Source organism: Bufo bufo, chromosome 7 (genome assembly GCF_905171765.1).
Source record: "Bufo bufo chromosome 7, aBufBuf1.1, whole genome shotgun sequence".
Taxonomy (NCBI): domain Eukaryota; kingdom Metazoa; phylum Chordata; class Amphibia; order Anura; family Bufonidae; genus Bufo; species Bufo bufo.
In genome coordinates, this window is record NC_053395.1 from 212337564 (window position 1) to 212360324 (window position 22761).

A 22761-nucleotide genomic window follows, 5' to 3' on the forward strand; every position below is an offset into this window, starting at 1 on the left:
GCAGTTCATGCTTTGCATGCAGGTGCCTGGTCATGCAGGTTGTGCTAAGGTTCAGAACGTTAATGCCTCGCTTCAGGCTCTGATGGCACAGCGTGCAAACCACTCGGGTCTTGTCGTCAGCACATTGTTTGAAGAACTGCCACGCCAGGGAACTCCTTGAAGCTGCCTTTGGGGTGCTGGGTCCCAGATGGCTGTGGCCAATAGCAGACGGACTCTCTTGGCGGAGGGTGTTCTGCTTTTGCCCACTGCTCCCTCTTTTGCTACGCTGTTGGCTCGGTCTCACCACTGCCTCTTCCTCCGAATTCTGAAAGTCAGTGGCACGACCTTCATTCCATGTGGGGTCTAGGAACTCATCGTCCCCTGCATCGTCTTCCACCCAGTCTTCCTCCCTGACCTCCTGTTCAGTCTGCACACTGCAGAAAGACGCAGCAGTTGGCACCTGTGTTTCGTCATCATCAGAGACGTGCTGAGGTGGTATTCCCATGTCCTCATCATTAGGAAACATAAGTGGTTGTGCGTTAGTGCATTCTATCTCTTCCACCCCTGGGGAAGGGCTAGGTGGATGCCCTTGGGAAACCCTGGCAGCAGAGTCTTGAAACAGCATAGGAGACTGCTGCATAACTTGAGGCTCAGACAGATTCCCTGATATGCATGGGGGTGATGTGACAGACTGATGGGCTTGGTTTTCATGCGCCATCTGTGCGCTTTCTGCAGAAGACTGGGTGGGAGATAATGGGAACGTGCTGGATCCACTGTCGGCCACCCAATTGACTAATGCCTGTACCTGCTCAGGCCTTACCATCCTTAGAACGGCATTGGGCCCCACCAAATATCGCTGTAAATTCTGCTGGCTACTGGGACCTGAGGTAGTTGGTTCACTAGGACGTGTGGCTGTGGCAGAATGGCCACGTCCTCTCCCAGCACCAGAGGGTCCACTAACACCACCACGACCATGTCCGCGTCCCTTACTAGATGTTTTCCTCATTGTTACCATTCACCACAATAAGAAAAAAATTATTTGGCCCAATGTATTGAATTCAAATTCAGGCCTTTTTTTACAGGCACCTAACACTATCTGGCTATCTATTTAGGTACCGTATTACACTAATACAGGCACAACAGTAACGACAGATTTAGCTGAATTTAAATTGTAGGCCTATTATTTAGGCGCTGGGTGACAGGTATACGTTTACGGACAGAATTAGACTTGGAAATGCACGGTAGCGTGTGAAGTTATTGAGAATGACCCTATCCGCACCTTCAATCTAATATACCCTTTTATGGATAGATTTAAAGTAGGCCTGATACAGCAGAAACCACTGATTTAGAGAATTGCTAAGTTGGGAATTGTATTTCAACCCAGAAGAAAAACTGTGCTTTGGCGGACACTAAATGAATTGACCAGCCTCAGCAATAAACACAGATTTAGCTGAATATAAATTTTAGGCCTATTATTTAGGCGCTGGGTGACAGGTATACGTTTACGGACAGAATTAAACTTGGAAATGCACAGTAGCGTGTGAAGTTATTGAGGATGACACTATCCGCACCTTAAATCTAATATACCCTTTTATGGATTGATTTAAACTTGGCCTGATACAGCAGAAAAAAATTATTTAGGGAATTGCTAAGTTGGGAATTGTATTCAACCCAGAACAAAAACTGTGCTTTGGCGGACACTAAATGAATTGACCAGCCTCAGCAATAAACACAGATTTAGCTGAATATAAATTTTAGGCCTATTATTTAGGCGCTGGGTGACAGGTATACGTTTACGGACAGAATTAAACTTGGAAATGCATGGTAGCGTGTGAAGTTATTGAGGATGACACTATCCGCAACTTCAATCTAATATACCCTTTTATGGATAGATTTAACCTTGGCCTGATAGTAATTCCCTAAATTTGTGGTTTCTGCTCTAAGTTGGGAATTGTATTTCAACCCAGAACAAAAACTGTGCTTTGGCAGACACTAAATAGATTGACCAGCCACAGCAGTATCAACAGATTTAGCTGAATATAAATTTTAGGCCTATTATTTAGGCGCTGGGTGACAGGTATACGTTTACGGACAGAATTAGACTTGGAAATGCACGGTAGCGTGTGAAGTTATTGAGAATGACCCTATCCGCACCTTCAATCTAATATACCCTTTTATGGATAGATTTAATGTAGGCCTGATACAGCAGAAACCACTGATTTAGAGAATTGCTAAGTTGGGAATTGTATTTCAACCCAGAAGAAAAACTGTGCTTTGGCGGACACTAAATGAATTGACCAGCCTCAGCAATAAACACAGATTTAGCTGAATATAAATTTTAGGCCTATTATTTAGGCGCTGGGTGACAGGTATACGTTTACGGACAGAATTAAACTTGGAAATGCACGGTAGCGTGTGAAGTTATTGAGGATGACACTATCCGCACCTTAAATCTAATATACCCTTTTATGGATCGATTTAAACTTGGCCTGATACAGCAGAAAAAAATTATTTAGGGAATTGCTAAGTTGGGAATTGTATTCAACCCAGAACAAAAACTGTGCTTTGGCGGACACTAAATGAATTGACCAGCCTCAGCAATAAACACAGATTTAGCTGAATATAAATTTTAGGCCTATTATTTAGACGCTCGGTGACAGGTATATGTTTACAGACAGAATTAAACTTGGAAATGCACGGTAGCGTGTGAAGTTATTGAGGATGACACTATCCGCACCTTCAATCTAATATACCCTTTTATGGATAGATTTAACCTTGGCCTGATAGTAATTCCCTAAATTTGTGGTTTCTGCTCTAAGTTGGGAGTTGTATTTCAACCCAGAACAAAAACTGTGCTTTGGCAGACACTAAATAGATTGACCAGCCACAACAGTATCAACAGATTTAGCTGAATATAAATTGTAGGCCTATTATTTAGGCGCTGGATGACAGGTATACGTTTACGGACAGAATTAGACTTGGAAATGCACGGTAGCGTGCATTTCCAAGTCTAATTCTATACGTTTACGGACAGAATTAGACTTGGAAATGCACGGTAGCGTGTGAAGTTTTTGAGAATGACCCTATCCGCACCTTCAATCTAATATACCCTTTTATGGATAGATTTAAGGTAGGCCTGATACAACAGAAACCACTGATTTAGAGAATTGCTAAGTTGGGAATTGTATTCAACCCAGAACAAAAACTGTGCTTTGGCGGACACTAAATGAATTAATCAGCCTCAGCAATAAACACAGATTTAGCTGAATATAAATTTTAAGCCTATTATTTAGGCGCTGGGTATCAGGTATACGTTTATAGACAGAATTAAACTTGGAAATGCACGGTAGCGTGTGAAGTTATTGAGGATGACACTATCCGCACCTTAAATCTAATATACCCTTTTATGGATCAATTTAAACTTGGCCTGATACAGCAGAAAAAAATTATTTAGGGAATTGCTAAGTTGGGAATTGTATTCAACCCAGAACAAAAACTGCGCTTCGGCAGACAGCAGACAGTATTAAAATTGGCTAGCCACAGCTGAAACACCAGATTTTGGGTACTGCTATTTTGGCAATTGTATTTTACCCCTCAATAAAATAGCAAGCACAGCCAAGCCCCTGATGTAGGATATAGCAAAAAAATAACCATACTATTGATGGTTAAATGGACTTGGTGGCAGCTTGTGCTGGCGCACCACAAGACACAAAATGGCCGCCGATCACCCAAGAAAAAAGTGACATAAAAACGCTCTGGGCAGCCTAAAAACAGTGAGCAATTAAAATAGCAGCAGTTCAATGATCCACAGCTGTAGATCGATCACTGAATTAAGTGTTTTTGCAGAGTTAATCACTGTCTAATCTGGCCCTAACAGCAGCTGCAACCTCTCCCTACACTGATCAGAGCAGAGTGACGTGCGGCGCTACGTGACTCCAGCTTAAATAGAGGCTGGGTCACATGCTGCACTGGCCAGGGGGCAAGTAGTATGACGCTTGTTGATTGGCTGCTTTGCAGCCTTTCAAAAAGCGCCAAGAAAGCGCCGAACACCGAACCTGGACTTTTACAAAAATGTTCGGGTTCGGGTCCGTGTCACGGACACCCCAAAATTCGGTACGAACGGTACTATACAGTTCGGGTTTGCTCATCCCTAAATATATGTCCTATGTAGGTCATTCAGAATTCACTACAGCCTCCACAGGTAATTGTAAATTGCAGAATATAAATCTGTCTGATAAATTGTTTGCCCGACTTTTCAACTATAGCAGCCACCACTCTTTTGAGAAGGTTTTCCACAAGAGCTTGGAGTGTTTCTGTGTAAACTTGTGTGGCCAAGAACATTTGTCACTCATCTTCCTCCACAACGAACTTTTTAAACCATAGCTTTATGAACCTCATTTTGTGCACATTTATGCTGGAACAAAAAAAGTGTCTTCCCCAACCTGCTACCACAACATTGAAGCCTACAATTGTCTAAAATGTCTGCTGAAGCATAGCATGGAAATAAGTGGCAAACCCTAAGAACAGCCTCAGGCCATTATCTCTTCTCAATCAAATTCTCTTGTAGGCACTGTACATTCTGTGCTCTAGACAAAATTCTGTTCATCAGATTGCCATATAGTGAAAGGTGTTTTGCTACTCTGGAGAACACATTTTCACTGCTCCAGAGTCCAGTGGTATTGTGCTTTACACCACTCCAGCAGAAGCTTGGCATTCTCCGTAATCATCTTAGATTTATGTGTATCTGCTTGGAGACCCAATTCATGAAGCTCTTGATAAACAGTTTTTGTGTTGATGTCACTTCCAAAAATGTTTTCAGGCTCGGTAATGATGATGCAACAGAGGGCAGGCAATTTTCATGGACCATACACTTCATTATTTAAGAGCCCCGCACTTTTAGTTCACGTCTTCTTCTGCTTTATAGCTGAGCTGTTGTTATTCCTAGATGCTTCCATTTTCACAGTAATGGCAGTGAGGGACCACAAACCTCTTAATAAATTTGATGTGTCTTCTCGCAATCCATGCACAAGAATTTAAATCACAAATTATGGAGCAAACACAGCATGTCCTATAATTTGCAATTTTTTTGCTCTACAAAAGGCTTTAGTAAATCTGCCCCACTGAGTTCCTCTTGATTACCCAAACTATTACCAAAGTCTATGCCGATTACATGGCTGTGTGTTTTATTTTATGTATCCAAACATAGTAACTAACAGGGGTGCCTCCATAATTATGGCTATAGAGTGCATATTACAGGTTCCCTTGCCCTTTAAATGCAGACCTCATTAGATGATAACTGAGATAGTAAGTTCAATTCTCCATAGTCATCCCTCATCTATATTCAAGGCAGCTGGATGCTACAGTCAGGTATAGGTCACATGATATGATTTAGAATAGAGCGGCCAATAATTAGTCCCACTGTACATATCCATGTGCTGTCTGTCCAGATTTCCAAATAGAGAAGTTTTCTAATATACACAATGCTGGGTTATTACAGGGGGATTTCACTTCAGGTTTATCTATCGTTATTTTAGAAGTTTCAATAATTAATCATAGTTGGCTCGTCACCTAGTTCATTCTTCTTAACCCCTTCAGGACCATGCTTATTCTGGCCTTTTGGATCGCAAGGATTCTAAGAGTTGAAAATGTTTTATGTATCTGTCAACGTATAATTTAGAAATATGTCGCACACGAGTGACGAGGAATCACTTAGAGGTGCTCCCACTGACGGATAACACCCAATCTGACTGAGAGTAAAATGTATAAAAATAAAATATAGTGGGGCACTCTCTGTAGTACTGCAACCAGTAGAATTTAATAATAATACATAAAATAAATAGATAAAATCCGAGTGGTAGCTTATACAATATTATGATGACAACAATAATAATATAAATTGGTGATTGTAAATCTCATACATAGTCCATCAAAAGAATCCAAAGAAAACTAGGTGGGATGATGGTCAACCAAACCTGCAGTGATATAAATGTTCACAATAAAAATCGTATCAGATTCGATAGATAATCGCCAATTGTGCTCTAAAATCCGAATCCCTATACTAGGCAGTCTCCAATCTTAAGCGCAATCAAGCGCTGACACTGAACAGAGCGGCGTCCCGCTCACTTGTATACAACAGCGGCGTCCCGCTGTATCTCCCAAGTAATGCGATCGCTTATTTAGATAAACTGTGACAGTCTTACCGGGAGGACTTGCGTGGATTCTTTTCGCCCTCGACACGGTATACCTATAGTTATAGGTTCCGGTCTCAAGGGCTACCAGTAGTCAGGAAATCTCGCGCCAACGCTGCTTGTACACGTGGCCCCATAATGGATGAGGATTTACCTCTATATGGCAAGTGTCACATGCACGACTTGATGTTTCCTTGAATAATGGATTCCACTCCTCCTCAGGTGATTGATCTGTGCTTTATCTTGATTCCAATGTTAGGGGATAGTACCAAACGCGTTTCAAGGTTTAACAAATGACCCCTTCATCAGGGGTCATTTGTTAAACCCCGAAACATATTTGGTACTATCCTCTAACATTGGAATCAAGATAAAGCACAGATCGATCAGTGTTGGCGCGAGATTTCCTGACGACTGGTAGCCCTTGAGACCGGAACCTACAACTATGGGTATACCGTGTCGAGGGCGAAAAGAATCCACGCAAGTCCTCCCGGTAAGACTGTCACAGTTTATCTAAATAAGCGATCGCATTACTTGGGAGATACAGCGGGACGCACCTAGTTTTCTTTGGATTCTTTTGATGGACTATGTATGAGATTTACAATCACCAATATACTGTATATTATTATTGTTGTCGTCATAATATTGTATAAGCCACCACTCGGATTTTATCTATTTATTTTATGTATTATTATTAAATTCTACTGGTTGCAGTACTACAGAGAGTGCCCGACTATATTTTATTTGTATCTGTCAACGTGTCTATGAATCCTGTGTAATATTTGGAAAGTCCAAACATAGACCAGATTCTCCAAATTTATCACGGTGGCTCATGCTGGAGATGCTTATTGTCCACTGAGACACAAAAATTGCCAAAATCGCATAATGAATGCAGTATGTATGCCACATTTTTTTGTGCAAATTGAGCAAGAATTCTGGTGCATTTTGCTTAAAGAGGTTCTCCAAGAATAATTTAAACTGGCCGCCATCAATCTGTCCTAAAATTTTAGCAGGACTGTTTTCCAATGCTTGTATAGCTGCCTAGGGGTTAAGGGGTCAGGCCTCACTTCACTGCTTTACAGTATATGTGCAGTACCCATGAATAAGGCACTTGCAAAATTGGTTATTGTCATTGATATTATTTGGTTCTATGTAATGTTCTGATGCATTATACTGTACCTACATAGTTTTTAATAGATAAGTCAGGGTTAACAATCCTGACTCTGCCTATGTAGGAGGCTAGGAGATGGACCTAGGTCTTCCCCTTTCCTTGTTTGGAGTCTATTGTTAGCTGAGGAAGCTGGAGTTGCTACATGTACTTACTCCTCAGAGAACTATGTCTAAGTCCCAGAGAATCACGGATTGTTTAATATATTGACCTTGGCGTGCCTCTGACCTTCCTCTATCTTGTGATTTTGTAAAGTGATACCCATCTGGTTCTGACTTTGGCTTGGCTATTTTGACTATCCTCAGTCCTCTGATTTTGGACTGTATTGTCCTCCCGGTTTTGACCTATTTCCCTACGACGCTTCTCTGTGTGGTTGCATCTCTGTGTCTGTCTGTCTGTCTTCCACTTAGCAGAACAGGGAATGTTGACCAGTTGCAGTCTTGCCGCTTAGGGCTTGTCCTGCAAGTAGGCACGGAAAGTGGGTTGGGTTCCAGTCAGGGCTCACTGTGTGCGTGTTTCCTGCTTGCAGTTGTATCTCAATCCTGTACATTTCTCATGGGAATTAACAACAAGTTTTGTAAGAACCTTTGTCACGCCAGTGACAGGTTTGAGAAGATCTGAAAGATTATCTGCTCATTAGTGATCTGACAGCATCTTTTGGTTTCACTTTGTCTGTGTGTTGCTTGTATGTCCACACCCCCTGTTCAGGTGTGGATCATGTGACTTTTACCTTCCCCTATTTAGTTGGACTCCACCCATCACTCCTTGCTCTGGATAGCTTCATTTGGTGCTGGAAGAGCTGGAGTGTGGTTCTAGTTGAAGTCCTGATCATCATCATCCTTAGAAATTAAGTGTTCCGCTTGTTGTGTTTTGTATTCCTCCCCCCCCCCTCTGTTGTTTACTAGGCCTCAGTGAGACGCTGGTTTCTTCACCAGGGAAGGAGCGGGTTGTCTCTGCCCTGTCATAAGCCTAGGGCATCTGAGGGTTAGTAGGGCTCCTGAGGTTCCGGAGTATGAGCCCTCCTACCATCTGGGTTGGCTCATACGGATAGGAGTTAGGGCCAGGAGCAGGGTTTCATAGGTGGTGACCCTTTTCCTTCTCTAGCGGTGAGGCCTAGCATCTTTTCCATTCCGTCTTGTTGTGTTTTGGTGTTCTCCCCTACTTCATCCGTGGCAACCTTATTGCCAGCCTCAGATTCTACAAAGAGAGACTTTAAAAATATAGAGGGAAGGAGTACTACAACCCCCATAATTTCTCACATCTATACCTAGCTATTAGGGAAGATTTGCACTGTGAATTGTTTGGAACTATGTTTCAGACCTCTGCACCTACATATCCTGTCTTTCAATCTTATCAGACCCATAACACCTAGGGTACCACAACTACTATGAGACAGGAGCCAAAACATCAGGTTGTGCACAAGGGAAGAAATTGTGTGCCCTCCTGTCACTAGCTGGCCCTATGGAGCATCAGTGGGAGGATTGTCACTGTGATTTATTTGAATAACGGTTGCAGCCAGAGCTACCACCACTTCCATCCTCTGCTCCTCCTGGGTTGGCAGCAATCTTGTTCCAAGATTGCCCAGGAGGCCAATTCATGCCCCCCCTTTTTTTTTGTTTTACTGAGGAATCGCTAGTAGCCCCATATACCTCACCAGTTACACACAGTTTATTTTGTTTTTAACTGTCCCCCATAACAGTGACCTCCACAGCACCCGCACCCTTAACAGTGACCTCCACAGCTACTTTATCCCTTAACAGTGACCTCCAGAGCACTACACCCCTTAACAGTGACCTCTACAGCACCCCACCCCCTAACAGTGACCTTCACAACACCCTGCCCCTGTAACTGCGATCTCCACAGCACCCCCCTTAACAGTGACCTATAACAGTGAAAAACAATTGTTGAGTTATTATGGAAACGTGGTGCAAAACCGTGTGTATTTCAAGACTGAAGGATCTGCAAGCTTCTATTGGCTAATAAAGATCATGTCACTGTGTGTATGTCAGTTAGGATACAAAATTATATTGGCTCATGTGATGGTGGCATTTGCATATTTGCATTTTTTGGGAAACTCTCAAGAACGGTACATCCTACAGAGCTGAGAATTTTATGATAACCTTCCCAGGCACCCGGTATATGTACTGTATGTGCCAAATTTGGTGCCAAATGGTTCAAGTGTTTGGATGCCTATAAAGGACAGACAGACATTGATTTTTATAATATAAATATGCAAGTGCCAGAGTGTAGTGTGTAGTGATGCCCCAACCCCTCACCCCATCTAGGCAGCTCCGCAAATGGAGGCAACCAATCCTAGTCACATTCTAGGCCTGGTTGCTGGCAGACACTTTAAATAATTCCGGGAGAACCCCTTTAATACTAGAGGCTCATTTGCATACATTAAAACTTCTTTTTCTTCAGTAAGGGGGGCACATATGAACATGGAACCAAACTTTTCAGATAAAAACAAAAACTATATACACTCACCTAAAGAATTATTAGGAACACCATACTAATACGGTGTTGGACCCCCTTTTGCCTTCAGAACTGCCTTAATTCTACGTGGCATTGATTCAACAAGGTGCTGATAGCATTCTTTAGAAATGTTGGCCCATATTGATACGATAGCATCTTGCAGTTGATGGAGATTTGAGGGATGCACATCCAGGGCACGAAGCTCCCGTTCCACCACATCCCAAAGATGCTCTATTGGGTTGAGATCTGGTGACTGTGGGGGCCATTTTAGTACAGTGAACTCATTGTCATGTTCAAGAAACCAATTTGAAATTATTCGAGTTTTGTGACATGGTGCATTATCCTGCTGGAAGTAACCATCAGAGGATGGGTACATGGTGGTCATGAAAGGATAGACATGGTCAGAAACAATGCTCAGGTAGCCCGTGGCATTTAAACGATGCTTAATTGGCACTAAGGGGCCTAAAGTGTGGCCAGAAAACAGCCCCCACACCATTACACCACCACCACCAGCCTGCACAGTGGTAACAGGGCATGATGGATACATGTTCTCATTCTGTTTACGCCAAATTCGGACTCTACCATTTGAATGTCTCAACAGAAATCGAGACTCATCAGACCAGGCAACATTTTTCCAGTCTTCAACAGTCCAGTTTTGGTGAGCTCGTGCAAATTGTAGCCTCTTTTTCCTATTTGTAGTGGAGATGAGTGGTACCCGGTCGGGTCTTCGGCTCTTGTAACCCATCCGCCTCAAGGTTGTGTGTGTTGTGGCTTCACAAATGCTTTGCTGCATACCTCGGTTGTAACGAGTGGTTATTTCAGTCAACGTTGCTCTTCTATCAGCTTGAATCGGTCGGCCCATTCTCCTCTGACCTCTAGCATCCACAAGGCATTTTCGCCCACAGGACTGCCGCATACTGGATGTTTTTCCCTTTTCACACCATTCTTTGTAAACCCTAGAAATGGTTGTGCGTGAAAATCCCAGTAACTGAGCAGATTGTGAAATACTCAGACCGGCCCGTTTGGCACCAACAACCATGCCACGCTCAAAATTGCTTAAATCACCTTTCTTTCCCATTCTGACATTCAGTTTGGAGTTCAGGAGATTGTCTTGACCAGGACCACAGCCCTTAATGCATTGAAGCAACTGCCATGTGATTGGTTAACTAGATAATTGCATTAATAAGAAATAGAACAGGTGTTCCTAATAATTCTTTAGGTGAGTGTATATATATATATATTGTGGTAAGGTGAACAGAAAAGTGTATGGTAAAGTCCTGGAAGGGGTGTATATCCCACCCAGCTTCCTCAACTGGGTGAGGTAAATAAAATCCAGAAGGTTAAAATGGTCTCAGCAATGTGTAGGTTGCTGAGACAGTTTTGTTAAGTTTATGGGCTGGATTTTATTGGACTGGGAGAAGGTAGGATTGGTAGAGGGACCTCCCCAGTCCACCCCATTCCAGGACAGGTTTTCCCCTAGCCTGAGGGATCCCAGCTGAAGCCAGCTGGGATCAACAAGGGGAAATAAAGCACAGTCCAGGCTGTCAGTCTGAAGAGAGTAATGCCTGGAGAAAGTCTTGGAAGCTAGCTGCCCTGCTGGCTAGAGAAGCCAAATTCTCTGTCTGAACGGTGTTCAATAGGTGAGTTAGGAACTTCACTGTATTAGCCAGAGCCCAGACGGGCAGGTGTTTATTTTAGTTTGGTTTATGTTTTGTGGTGTTGGACCTTCACCTTACCCAGTGAATTATAACTGGGGTTGCCTGAATTGCTGGAGTGTGATAAATAAAGCAGCATTTGGACTTTAATTCTGGGGTCTGCAAGAGAATCTGTCATCGCCGCCCAACCTGAGAGTCTAACCCCTTACAATATATATATATATATATATATATACACGCACATCCAGAAAACACCAGATTTTTATATATACATTGTTAATATGTGCTAAAAATTTTTTTGGGGATGTGTGTCCCTTTAAGCCAAATACCTGTTAATTTTGACACATTATGAACATATCTGATCATAAGAAGCCCACTCCTAGATTTGTAGTAATATTCAGCCGCTCTATTGTTTCCATGGAAATTTCTGTAGGTTTCAGAAAAATATAATTTTATTTGCTTACAGCTAATCCCTCTTGTCATCCTGTGAAGTGAAAATTAATCTCATATTGCTCAGTTTCATTCTCGCCCTACTCAATGCCTGAAAGTGGGATTCAATCAAGACCCTGAGAAAATAGAGTTCTGCTATCCTATCGCATGGCAAATGTTTTAGAATGGTAACATCATTTTATTTCCCGTCGCTGGGATTCCCTATGGTTTACATCCCGGTGCCCTATTCATTCCATCGCCATTTGCTTCTATAGATATCTGGCCCAACTTTCTGAATAATTGGTCTATTATGACTTCAATATCCCATCTCTTATCCATCTTGGTCAGTGTGATCTCATTTAACCTGCCATCTCCTTCTTTACCCCTTGTCTGCAAAGGTAGCATTTTACATTTGTCTGTGTCGACCGCCGAAGCTTTCCTGCAAACTAATGAAACCAGAGAATACACTTACTGTAACAGAAATACGGGGACAATGCAGAAATATCAGGAAATCGATTCCTTGGGACGATCCCAGATACAGTCTTTGTAATGCACTTTTCTTGCGGCTGTAATAACGATACTTTGTTTACTAATAGACTTTTCTTCTGCGATGGAGACATAATTGAGTGTGTACGATGGGAGGTGACATTTGCTAAAATATCAATGCAAAAATAATAGGCTAAATATCCATGTGTCAAAAACATTATATATCTTATAATGACACTTGTGAAAAAGTTTGTGCATACATTTGCTACATGTTTCAATGTATGAAATAAAGAGGAATAATGCATTCACTCTTGCAAATATGTCCTACTTAAAGTGGTTGTACAGGATTTTAATATTGATGGCCTAGCCTCAGGGTAGGCCATCAATATCAGATCAGTGGGGATCCGACTCCCCACACCCACTACGACATCAAAACTCAGTGCCAGAACTGCTTAGCTCTGTCCATTCTGTAGTGGACTGAGCTGCGAAATGCAGCACTGTTCCCACTGAAGTGAAAGGGAACAGTGCTGCTTTTACAAGCTCCATCTACCACAAAGCGGACTGAGCTGTGTAGTTCTAACTACACACCTAACAACCTAACAACCTGCACACTGATAATAAGCTATTTAAGAGTAGCTCCGGCACCAGATCTACACAACTCTGTCCATTATACAGTGGATGAAGCTTGTAACTGCAGCATTGTTCCCAGTCACTTCAGCAGAAACAGTGATGCATTTATCAGCTCCGTCCACTAAAGAATGGACAGAGCTGTGCAATTCCAGCACCATCCAGCAACATCGGAGATACTCTGATACAGCTCATCAGCATGGGTGTGGGTTGTCCCTCACAGAAGATTCTGGTCAAGATCAGGGTGGTCTCAAAGAGGTGGTCTACTGGAGAACTGGTCATCTAGAGAGGTGATCTTCTAGAGATGTAGACCTCTGAAAAGGTAGTCTTCTGGATAAGCCATTTTTTGGACAAGTAGTCTTCTTAAGAGATAGTCTTCTGCAGTAGTAGTCTTCTGGAGAGGAGGTCTTCGGGAAAGGTTGGCTTCTGGAGACATTTCACTGTACTTTATTTTAAATTTTGAGTAGGTTCCATAGCTTTTTATTTAGTGCTGAATTTATCTTGGTTGTATTTATGTAAAATCTACCCTTCTCTTGACGAATTGGTGATAAACTATGCAAATGATCACCACTGAGAGGCTGAATATTCATTTTAACTTTATTTATTGCTCCTCATTAGTGGCATTCAAATAAGCATCCGTCATTTCCATTAAATATTTAAGGCAGGAAAGTCTGAGCAAGAAGTGGTAGTTTTCAGCAGGTGAAAATGATTGATACGAAGCATTAAACTTGATCCTGCAGTGCAAGAAATCTGAAATATCTGGAAAAAAAATTGATATTCTGTAACATTCACACAGTTGTATTTTCAGTCCTTGTTACATCCATAGATTTGAAACAAAAAATGGGAACAGTTGCCAATATAGAAAAGTAGGGGCACCTTTCCTTGGTAGCAACTGAGATCTCCTAGGAGTCCATACACAACAGCAAGGAAATTAACCCCCCCTTCTAATTTTTCATGCAGAATTCCCTTTAATAACAGTAACCAAAGGTTTTATGTCATGGTACTATTATGATCTAAAAAAGTCACAAATTATAGCACACACTATATTTAGGCCGTAACTTGCAAATTTTAAGGGTTCTTGCCAGTTTTCAAAAGTGTCTAGAAAAGGTGCTGGCGTAGACTTTAGTTTCTGGCGCACATAGTGCCAGAAATGCACCTAATCTATTAAGAGACATCTACCTCTTAAAGAGGACCTTTCACCAATCCTGACATTGTGAACTAGGTATCATGACATATACAGTGGCGCCCAGGGATCTCACTGCACTTACTATTCTCCCTGGCTGCCGCTCCGTTCTCCCGTTATGTCCTCCGGTATGTTCGGGGACTTGGTTATAGTAGGCGGAGTCTGCCCTTGTTCTGGCGTCTCCTTCTCCTAGGCTGTAGCGCTGGCCAATCGCAGCGCAGAGCTCACAGACTGGGAGCAGAACAAGGGCAGACTCCGCCTACTATAACCAAGTCCCCGAACATACCGGAGGACATAAAGGGAGAACGGAGCGGCGCCCAGGGATAATAGTAAGTGCAGTGAGATCCCTGAGCGCCGCTGTATATGTCATGATACTTAGTTCACAATGTCAGGATCGGTGAAAGGTCCTCTTTAACACAGTCGCATCTTACTCCAGTGCAGGGGGATCAAGATTGGCAGATGGGAACGCCAGTCTTGATAGATCTCCTCCATAATGCTCGAGGCCGGATACAGTCAGGACACAGTGTAGCGGCACAGGAGCTAATCAAGAACTGGTAGAGCAGAGGATAAGTGTATAGCCTGGTCTGAGGTCTGGAATAATTTAGGAGTCTAGTCTGGGGTCTGTTATAAATATATTGGGTCCAACTTTATTTAAGGGGTATGGGCTGGGGTTTAATATTAAAGGGGTTATCCAGGATTTTATTATTGATGTCATATAGGTCATAAATATCAGATCGGTGGGAGTCCCTTACTCGGCACCCCCGCCAATCATCTGTATGAGGAGACAGCACGCGCACTGCGCATGTGCCATCTCCCTTCTCTCTTTCTGTCCACTGCTGCTGTCTATGGTATTTGCCATAAACATAGCAGCAGCAGACAGGAAGAGAGAAGGTAGACGGCACGTGCAAAACCGCAAATCTGATATTCATGACCTATTCTGAGGATAGGTCATCAATAGTAAAAGCCCGGACAATCCCTTTCATATAGGTGTCTGATCTGGAGCCTGATTTTAATATAGGGGTCTGGTCTGGAGTCTGAAAAGTAATACAGGGGGTCTGAATATATTTAGCGGGTCTGGGGTTTATTATTATTAGAGAGGGTCTGACCTTTTAAAAAAGCTGCCCCCTCAAAAGGCAACCTCATTATTGCCATCCAGGGTAGACCTGTGAAGAGGCGCATACTCACTTCTTCCCAACATTGGCTCCTAGTTCCTGTGCTCCTCAGCCTGAGCTGCTCTGTTCTGGTCTCTGCAGGTAAACTTCCAACCAGTCGTGACTTGCTTTCCTTGCGTCATGTCAAGCCACAAGGGGAGTAGTTCATAGCTGCAGCCAGTGACTGGCTGCAGTGGCATCAAAGCAAAGTTTACATTCAAGGACCCAAGAAGAGCAATGGAGGCCGGACAGGGAAGGGCCTGGGACCCAACATTGAGAAATACGATTCCCTTCACAGGTCTGCTGAGGTAGGGTTGCTCCCCCTGAAATGTGCACAACCCCTTTAAGGGCTTTCCTAGGTTTACATCTCTGAGCTTACTTGGAACAAAAAACCATCCATTTGTGTTTAGCTATATCTGGTACTTCAGCTCTGACCCCATTCAAGTGTCTGGGGGCTTAGCTGCAGTTCTAGGCTCACATAATGAGAAAGGAACTCTTAAAGGGGTTGTCCAGACATACCCCCATTTTCACCCAGGCAGGCCCCCCCCCCATGAGCTGCTCCGATGCTCTCCTTTGCCCTGACGTACCAGGCTCTCCATGGAGCTGCCAGGTGGAGGCTTCCGCCCAGCAGTGAGCCCGGTGACGTCACCGGCACTGATAGGCGGGCTTTAGCGCTTCCCTAGCCTGTAAAACGCCGTTGACATCACTGAACACACTGCTGCATAGTAGCCTCCACCCGGCAGTGTGTTATTGTAAATAAAAGAGCCCTTGCCCTGCGCAATCCAGAGCAGGGCAAGGGAGCGCATCGGAGCATGAAATGGGGCTGCCTGGGTGAAATTATGGGTATGTCCGGGTTCAGCTCTGAACTCGGACAACCCCTTTAAGAAAGCACCACTACCCTTTCTTTTTTGTAATGAGTGTGGGTACCAGGAGTCAGATCCCACCAATCACAATTACACAACCTGGAAAACACCTTTAAGACAGAACAGATGTATTCCATTACTTTGTATACCCAATATATTAAAAATGAGCAGTATGGTACATTATAAAGATAAGTGGAGGCTGTGTTCTACTGCTTGTCCTGTATGGAAAAAAGAAGTTTTATTTTCTGAATATTTTCAAAAATGGTTCATATCAATTGTTTTAAATATTTTGCAGACAACAAGCTCTGGTGGGCTGACCAGAACCTGGGCCAAGTGCGAACTTGCAATAAAAAAGATGGCAGCAACATTGCAATTGTAAGGAACAAGACCGCAGGGGTTGTTAACATGAAGCTCTACGATAAGGATGCACAGCAAGGTAATTTCTCAGCATACAGATGTAGTAGAGGAGAGTTTGTTGTTTGACACCAATAAATTGTGCCCTTTGGGCTGAGGTTTAGCATTTTGCACAAAAGATACAGTCACACATCTTTGTATTTCCTTACTAGCTAAAATCAGTTATAAAAATTAACCAAATGACTTTTTAATGAATTTATGACCTGGATCTCAGTACTCAAAATTGTTGGATACGTTTTTCTGAAGCATGATTTAGGAGAATTAAAAATGTCAGTGTCATATGACAGTGTCTTCATCTCCTCAACGTTAAAGGGAATGTATCACCTACATATTTCAATTTTTACTTATTAAAACCAGATACTGACACACTGTAGATGTTTAATAATTTAATTTTGTGTACATGATTATGGGGCGTCCATCTTGCCTGATCAATTACTCATTGATTTCTATGGGGGAGGGGGTGTCCTAAGTATGCTTTGTGACCTTTGCAGAGGTGATTGTGCTGGCAGGAGGAGTGGATAAGCTGTGTTCTGTGATATATACAGTACAGACCAAAAGTTTGGACACACCTTCTCATTCAAAGAGTTTTCTTTATTTTCATGACTATGAAGGCATCAAAACTATGAATTAACTCATGTGGAATTATATACATAACAAACAAGTGTGAAACAACTGAAAATATGTCATATTCTAGGTTCTTCAAAGTAGCCACCTTTTGCTTTGATTACTGCTTTGCACACTCTTGGCATTCTCTTGATGAGCTTCAAGAGGTAGTCACCTGAAATGGTCTTCCAACAGTCTTGAAGGAGTTCCCAGAGATGCTTAGCACTTGTTGGCCCTTTTGCCTTCACTCTGCGGTCCAGCTCACCCCAAACCATCTCGATTGGGTTCAGATCCGGTGACTGTGGAGGCCAGGTCATCTGGCGCAGCACCCCATCACTCTCCTTCATGGTCAAATAGACCTTACTTTCAAAGTTTTCCCAATTTTTCGGCTGACTGACTGACCTTCATTTCTTAAAGTAATGATGACCACTTGTTTTTCTTTACTTAGCTGCTTTTTTCTTGCCATAATACACATTCTAACAGTCTATTAAGTAGGACTATCAGCTGTGTATCCACCTGACTTCTCCTCAACGCCACTGATGGTCCCAACCCCATTTATAAGGCAAGAAATCCCACTTATTAAACCTGACAGGGCACACCTGTGAAGTGAAAACCATTTCAGGGAACTACCTCTTGAAGCTCATCAAGAGAATGCCAAGAGTGTGCAAAGCAGTAATCAAAGCAAAAGGTGGCTACTTTGAAGAACCTAGAATATGACATATTTTCAGTTGTTTCACACTTGTTTGTTATGTATATAATTCCACATGTGTTAATTCATAGTTTTGATGCCTTCAGTGTGAATCTACAATTTTCATAGTCATGAAAATAAAGAAAACTCTTTGAATGAGAAGGTGTGTCCAAACTTTTGGTCTGTACTGTATGTATATATATAATCTGTCATTGTAATCCTGCTTGTGAGGATAATAAGATGACTGCTGATGCTGACAGGTAATTATCTACAGAACAGGAAGTGTCAGCCTGTTGTTCAGTGGTCAGTGTAAAAAATGCATTTTTTTTCTTATCTAAAAAAATATATACTTACATGGTGAATTAAAATAAAATCACCACTGATTCTTTATGTTTAACATAAAAACTTGATTTCGACAATGTTATTTTCTGACATTGTCAGAAATTCTAATTCAGTTTTTGTAGTTCTAGGCTGTGGCACTGTCTCTTTGCCATTCTGAGTTGCTAAAACTGAAGTTAGATGTGTTAACTGCCCACTACTGCATCATAAATACCGTATGCATTAGACTCATAAGCTCCCTCTTGCGGAGGCGACAGGCTACCAGTGTATCTACATATTTACTTGTTAAAGTGCAAGTGCTGCCAAAAATTACAAGGAAGATGCACTCCAATACACCCTTTATTACACATGAAGGAGGGCATCATACACACCCTTGAAAAATTATGATTGATGGCCTGCTGGTGACCCTCAAATACATTAGGAGCAAGGGCCTGCTGCTGATCTGACCATCTTAAACATTAGGGGTGTGGGTCTGCTGCTGAGCTGACCATCTAAAACATTAGGGGTGAGGGTCTGCTGCTGAGCTGACAATCTAAAACATTAGGGGTGAGAGCCTGCTGCTGAGCTGACCATCGAAAAAATTATGGTTGAGGGTCTGCTGGTTAGCTGACCATCAAAAAATTATGGTTGAGGGCCTGCTGCTGAGCTGACCCTCTAAAACATTAGGAACGAGGGCAGCGTAATAAGCATGTTTATATGATGGAGGAGGGGGACGAGAAAAGGAAGATTGAACCCTATACCCTTTTTTGTGGTGGAAGGGGTGCAGGGAATACAGTGTATTCAATACAGCATAAAAGCCACATTTAAAGTGTCTTTATGTTCAGCCGCTTTCCTCTGGTGGAGAAGAGAAGTCAGGGGCAATCCAGGCCTTGTCCATTTTGATAAGAGTCAACCTGTCAGCGTTTTCAGTTGACATTCGGATGTGCTTATCAGTTATTATGCCCCCAGCAGCACTAAATACCCGCTCTGACAAAACGCTGGTAGCAGGGCAGGCCAGCACCTCCAAGGCGTAGAGCGTCAGTTCGTGCCACGTGTCCAGCTTGGACACCCAATAGTTGTACGGCACAGAGGGATCATTAAAGACGCTGACATGGTCTGCTACTTACTCCTTCACATCTTCCAAAACTTTTCTCTCCTTGTGGCACTAGGCCACGCATCAGGGTGAGGTTGCTGGCGGGGTGTCATGAAACTGTCCCAGGCCTTGATGAGTGTTGCCCTGCCTCTGTTGGAACTGCTGTGTGTTCCCCTCGTCTCCCCTCCTCGGTTGGCCAAGGAACTATGTACTCTGCTGCCAGCGTTGTCATCTGGAAATTTTTGGAGCAATTTTTCCACAAGGACCTTCTGGTATTGCACCATTTTGCTAGTCCTCTCCACCACAGGAATGAGAGATGAGAAGTTCTCTCTGTAGCAGGGGTCGAGAAGGGTGAACAATCATTAATTGGTGTTGGACAAAATGCGTATAACGCGAGGGTCACGGGAAAGGCAGCCTAACATAAAGTCAGCCATGTGTGCCAGAGTCCCAACAGACAAGACTTCGCTGTCCTCATTAGGAAGATGACTCTTAATCTCATCATCCTCTTCCTCCTCTTCGGCCCATCCATGCTGAACAGATGGAATAAACCTGCTGTGTGTACTGTATCGGAGGCAACAGTCTCCTGCTCCTGCTCATCATCATCCAATTTGCGCTGAGAAGACAAACTGAGGGTGGTCTGGCTATCATCCTGTGTACTGTCTTCCCCCATTTCCACCTCTTCCACAAGCAAAGCGTCCGCCTTTGTTGTGAGCAGCGAGTGTTTCAGTAGACACAGAAGTGGGATGGTTACACTGATAATAGCGGCATCGTAGCTCATTATCTGTGTTGATTCCTCAAAGTTGCGTAAAACCTCACAGAGGTCAGACTCGTCGCGTGTGAGAGCGGAAACTGACTGGAAAGGCGACGACCATGTTACAGCTGGTATTCCACTACTGCCCTCTGCTGCTCACAAACCCTGGCCAACATATGGAACGTGGAATTCCAGCACGTGCTCATGTCACACAACAGTCTGTGAGCTGGCAATTGCAAGAACTGCTGCAGCATTGCCAGACCTGCAATAGCTGTAGATGACCTTGGGAAATGGGCAAACACGTGGCGCATCTTCACCAGTAGCTCACCGAGCTCCAAAGCCGCCACCAAGTTACGGCCATTATCAGACACAACCATGCCTGGTTGTAGGTTGAGTGGTGAGAGCCACAGCTCAATCTGGTCCCTTGTACCCTGCCACAGCTCTGCGGCGGTGTGCTGTTTGTCATCCAAGAAAATTAGTTTCAGAACGGCCTGTTGCCGCTTCCCCATTGCAGTGCTACACTGCTTCCAGCTACTGACTGATGGCTGACTGGTGCTGCAAGATGATCATTTAGAGGTGGAAGTGGAGGAGTAGGTGGAGGAGGAGAAGGGGGGTTGCAGCCATTAATGTAGGTGGTGGCAGAAATCCTGATGGAAGTAGTGCCCACAATCCTTGGCGTCGGTAGCACTTGTACCATCCTAGGGTACGTCTCGCTCCCGGCCTCCACAGTGTTCACCCAGTGTGCCGTCAGGGAAATGTAGCATCCCTGGCCACAAGAACGTGTCCATGTGTCAGTCATTAAGTGAACTTTCCCAATAACTGCATTGGTCAGGGCACAGGTGATGTTACAGGACACATGCTGGTGTAAGGCAGAAATGACACACCAGGAAAAATAGTGGCGGCTGGGGACTGAGTAACGAAGGACCTCCACCGCCATCAGGCTGCGGAAAGCCTCAGGGTCTACAAGCCTAAATGGCAACGTTTCCAGGGCCAGCAATTTGGAAAGGTGCGCATTTAGTGGGTGGGTGGCGGGGTATTTGCGCTTTTGTTCTAAGGCCTGGGATATGGACATCTGTATGCTATGCTGGGACACAGAAGTAGATATGCTTGCGAAGGTCCAGGTACAGGGCGGGAGGCATCCGGGCCTGCGTCTTGGACAGGGTATTGGCCAGCACGTAACACAGGGGAAGAGGAGGCAGTGGTGTGACCAGCAGACACTGATTGTGGACCCAGGCTTTTGACCCACCTATGAGGGTGCTTTGATGCCATGTGGCGGATCATGCTGGTGGTGGTGAGGTTGCTAGTGTTCCTGCCCCTGCTCATTTTGTTACGGCACATGTTGCAAATGACAATTCTTTTATTGTCCGCACTTTCCTCAAAAAAGTGCCAGACTGCTGAGCACCTACCCCTTGGCAAGGGAGATTGCCGCAAGGGGGTGCTCCGAGGAACAATTGCGGGCCTGTTTGGTGTGGCCCGCCTTCTCCCTTTTGCCACCCCACTGCCTCTTCCAGCCTGTTCCGGTGCTGCGGATGCCTCCCCCTCTGTACTGCTGTCCTGGCTCGGCTTACCACCTTCCCAGGTTGGGTCAGTGATTTCATCGTCCACCACCTCCTCTTCCACTTCCTCACTCTGGTCATCCTCCTGACTTGTTGACCTAACAACAGCCTCACTTATTGACAACTGTGTCTCATCCTCATCATCAACCTCTTGAGACACTTATTGCCGTTGACTTATTGGCAACTGTGTCTCATCATTATCATCCACCTCATTAAACACTAATTGCCGTTCCCCACCGTCATCTTCTTGTGACTGTGGATGCTCAAGAGTTTGGGCATTGGTGCACACAATCTCCTCATGTCCCTCTTCAAGAGTGCTTGGTGAGAGACCCAAATCAAGGAATGGCGATGAAAAGAGCTCCTCGGAATATCCAAGTGGGGGATCACTTGTTTGGCAAGACTCTCCATGGTGGGAGGAAGGAGGATCAGGGTGAGGATTCTGTTGATTAGACTCTTGGCTACTGAGACTGGACTTTGTGGAAGACAGGGTGGTGCTTAACTGACTGGAAGCATTATCTGCTGCAATCCAACCGACCACCTGGTCGCACTGGTCTGACTTTGAGAGTGGTATCCTGCGCGCCCTGCAAACTGGGACATGAAGCTAGGTATCGTGGATGAGTGTGTTTCTTGTGCTCTGGCAGCAGGCACAGTTTCACCGCACCCAGGGCCGTGGCATCTGCAGCACGGCCACTTCCCAATCCCTTACTGGTTGCCTTCTGCATATTAAATGGTATATATGCTTGCAAGTATGTCACACGTACAGTAGCACAGGTTTTGTAAGTGTATGCGCAAATAAAGTACACAGTATGTCACATATATTTAGGATGCGCAAACATTGTACAGAAAAAGTAGTGCAGGTAATGTCGCTGTCACCAGTGGCTAGTAAAAAATTACAGGGAATGTCACAGCTATTTGGGATGTGCAAACATTATACAGGAGATGTAGCGAAGGTAATGTAACTGTCCGCAGCGGACACCGTCTACGTAAAAAGTACACTGGATGTCACAGATATTTTTAGTATTCGCACACGTTATACAGGAGATGTAGCGCGGGTAATGTCACTGTCCGCAGCGTCTACGGAAAAATTACACTGGATGTCACAGATATTTTTAGAATGCGGAAACATTATACAGGAGA

At 43.9% G+C, this 22761-nt stretch overlaps 1 protein-coding gene across 1 annotated transcript in view; it reads left to right on the forward strand.

Annotated features, from left to right (window-relative positions):
* The window catches only part of LRP1B (LDL receptor related protein 1B), a 1344280-nt gene that overhangs the window by 883712 nt on the left and 437807 nt on the right, over positions 1–22761 (forward strand). Inside the window, exon 34 of the mRNA XM_040441523.1 lies at positions 16497–16637. Within this exon, the coding sequence (XP_040297457.1) occupies positions 16497–16637 (141 nt within the window). The remainder of the gene's footprint in view (positions 1–16496; positions 16638–22761) is intronic.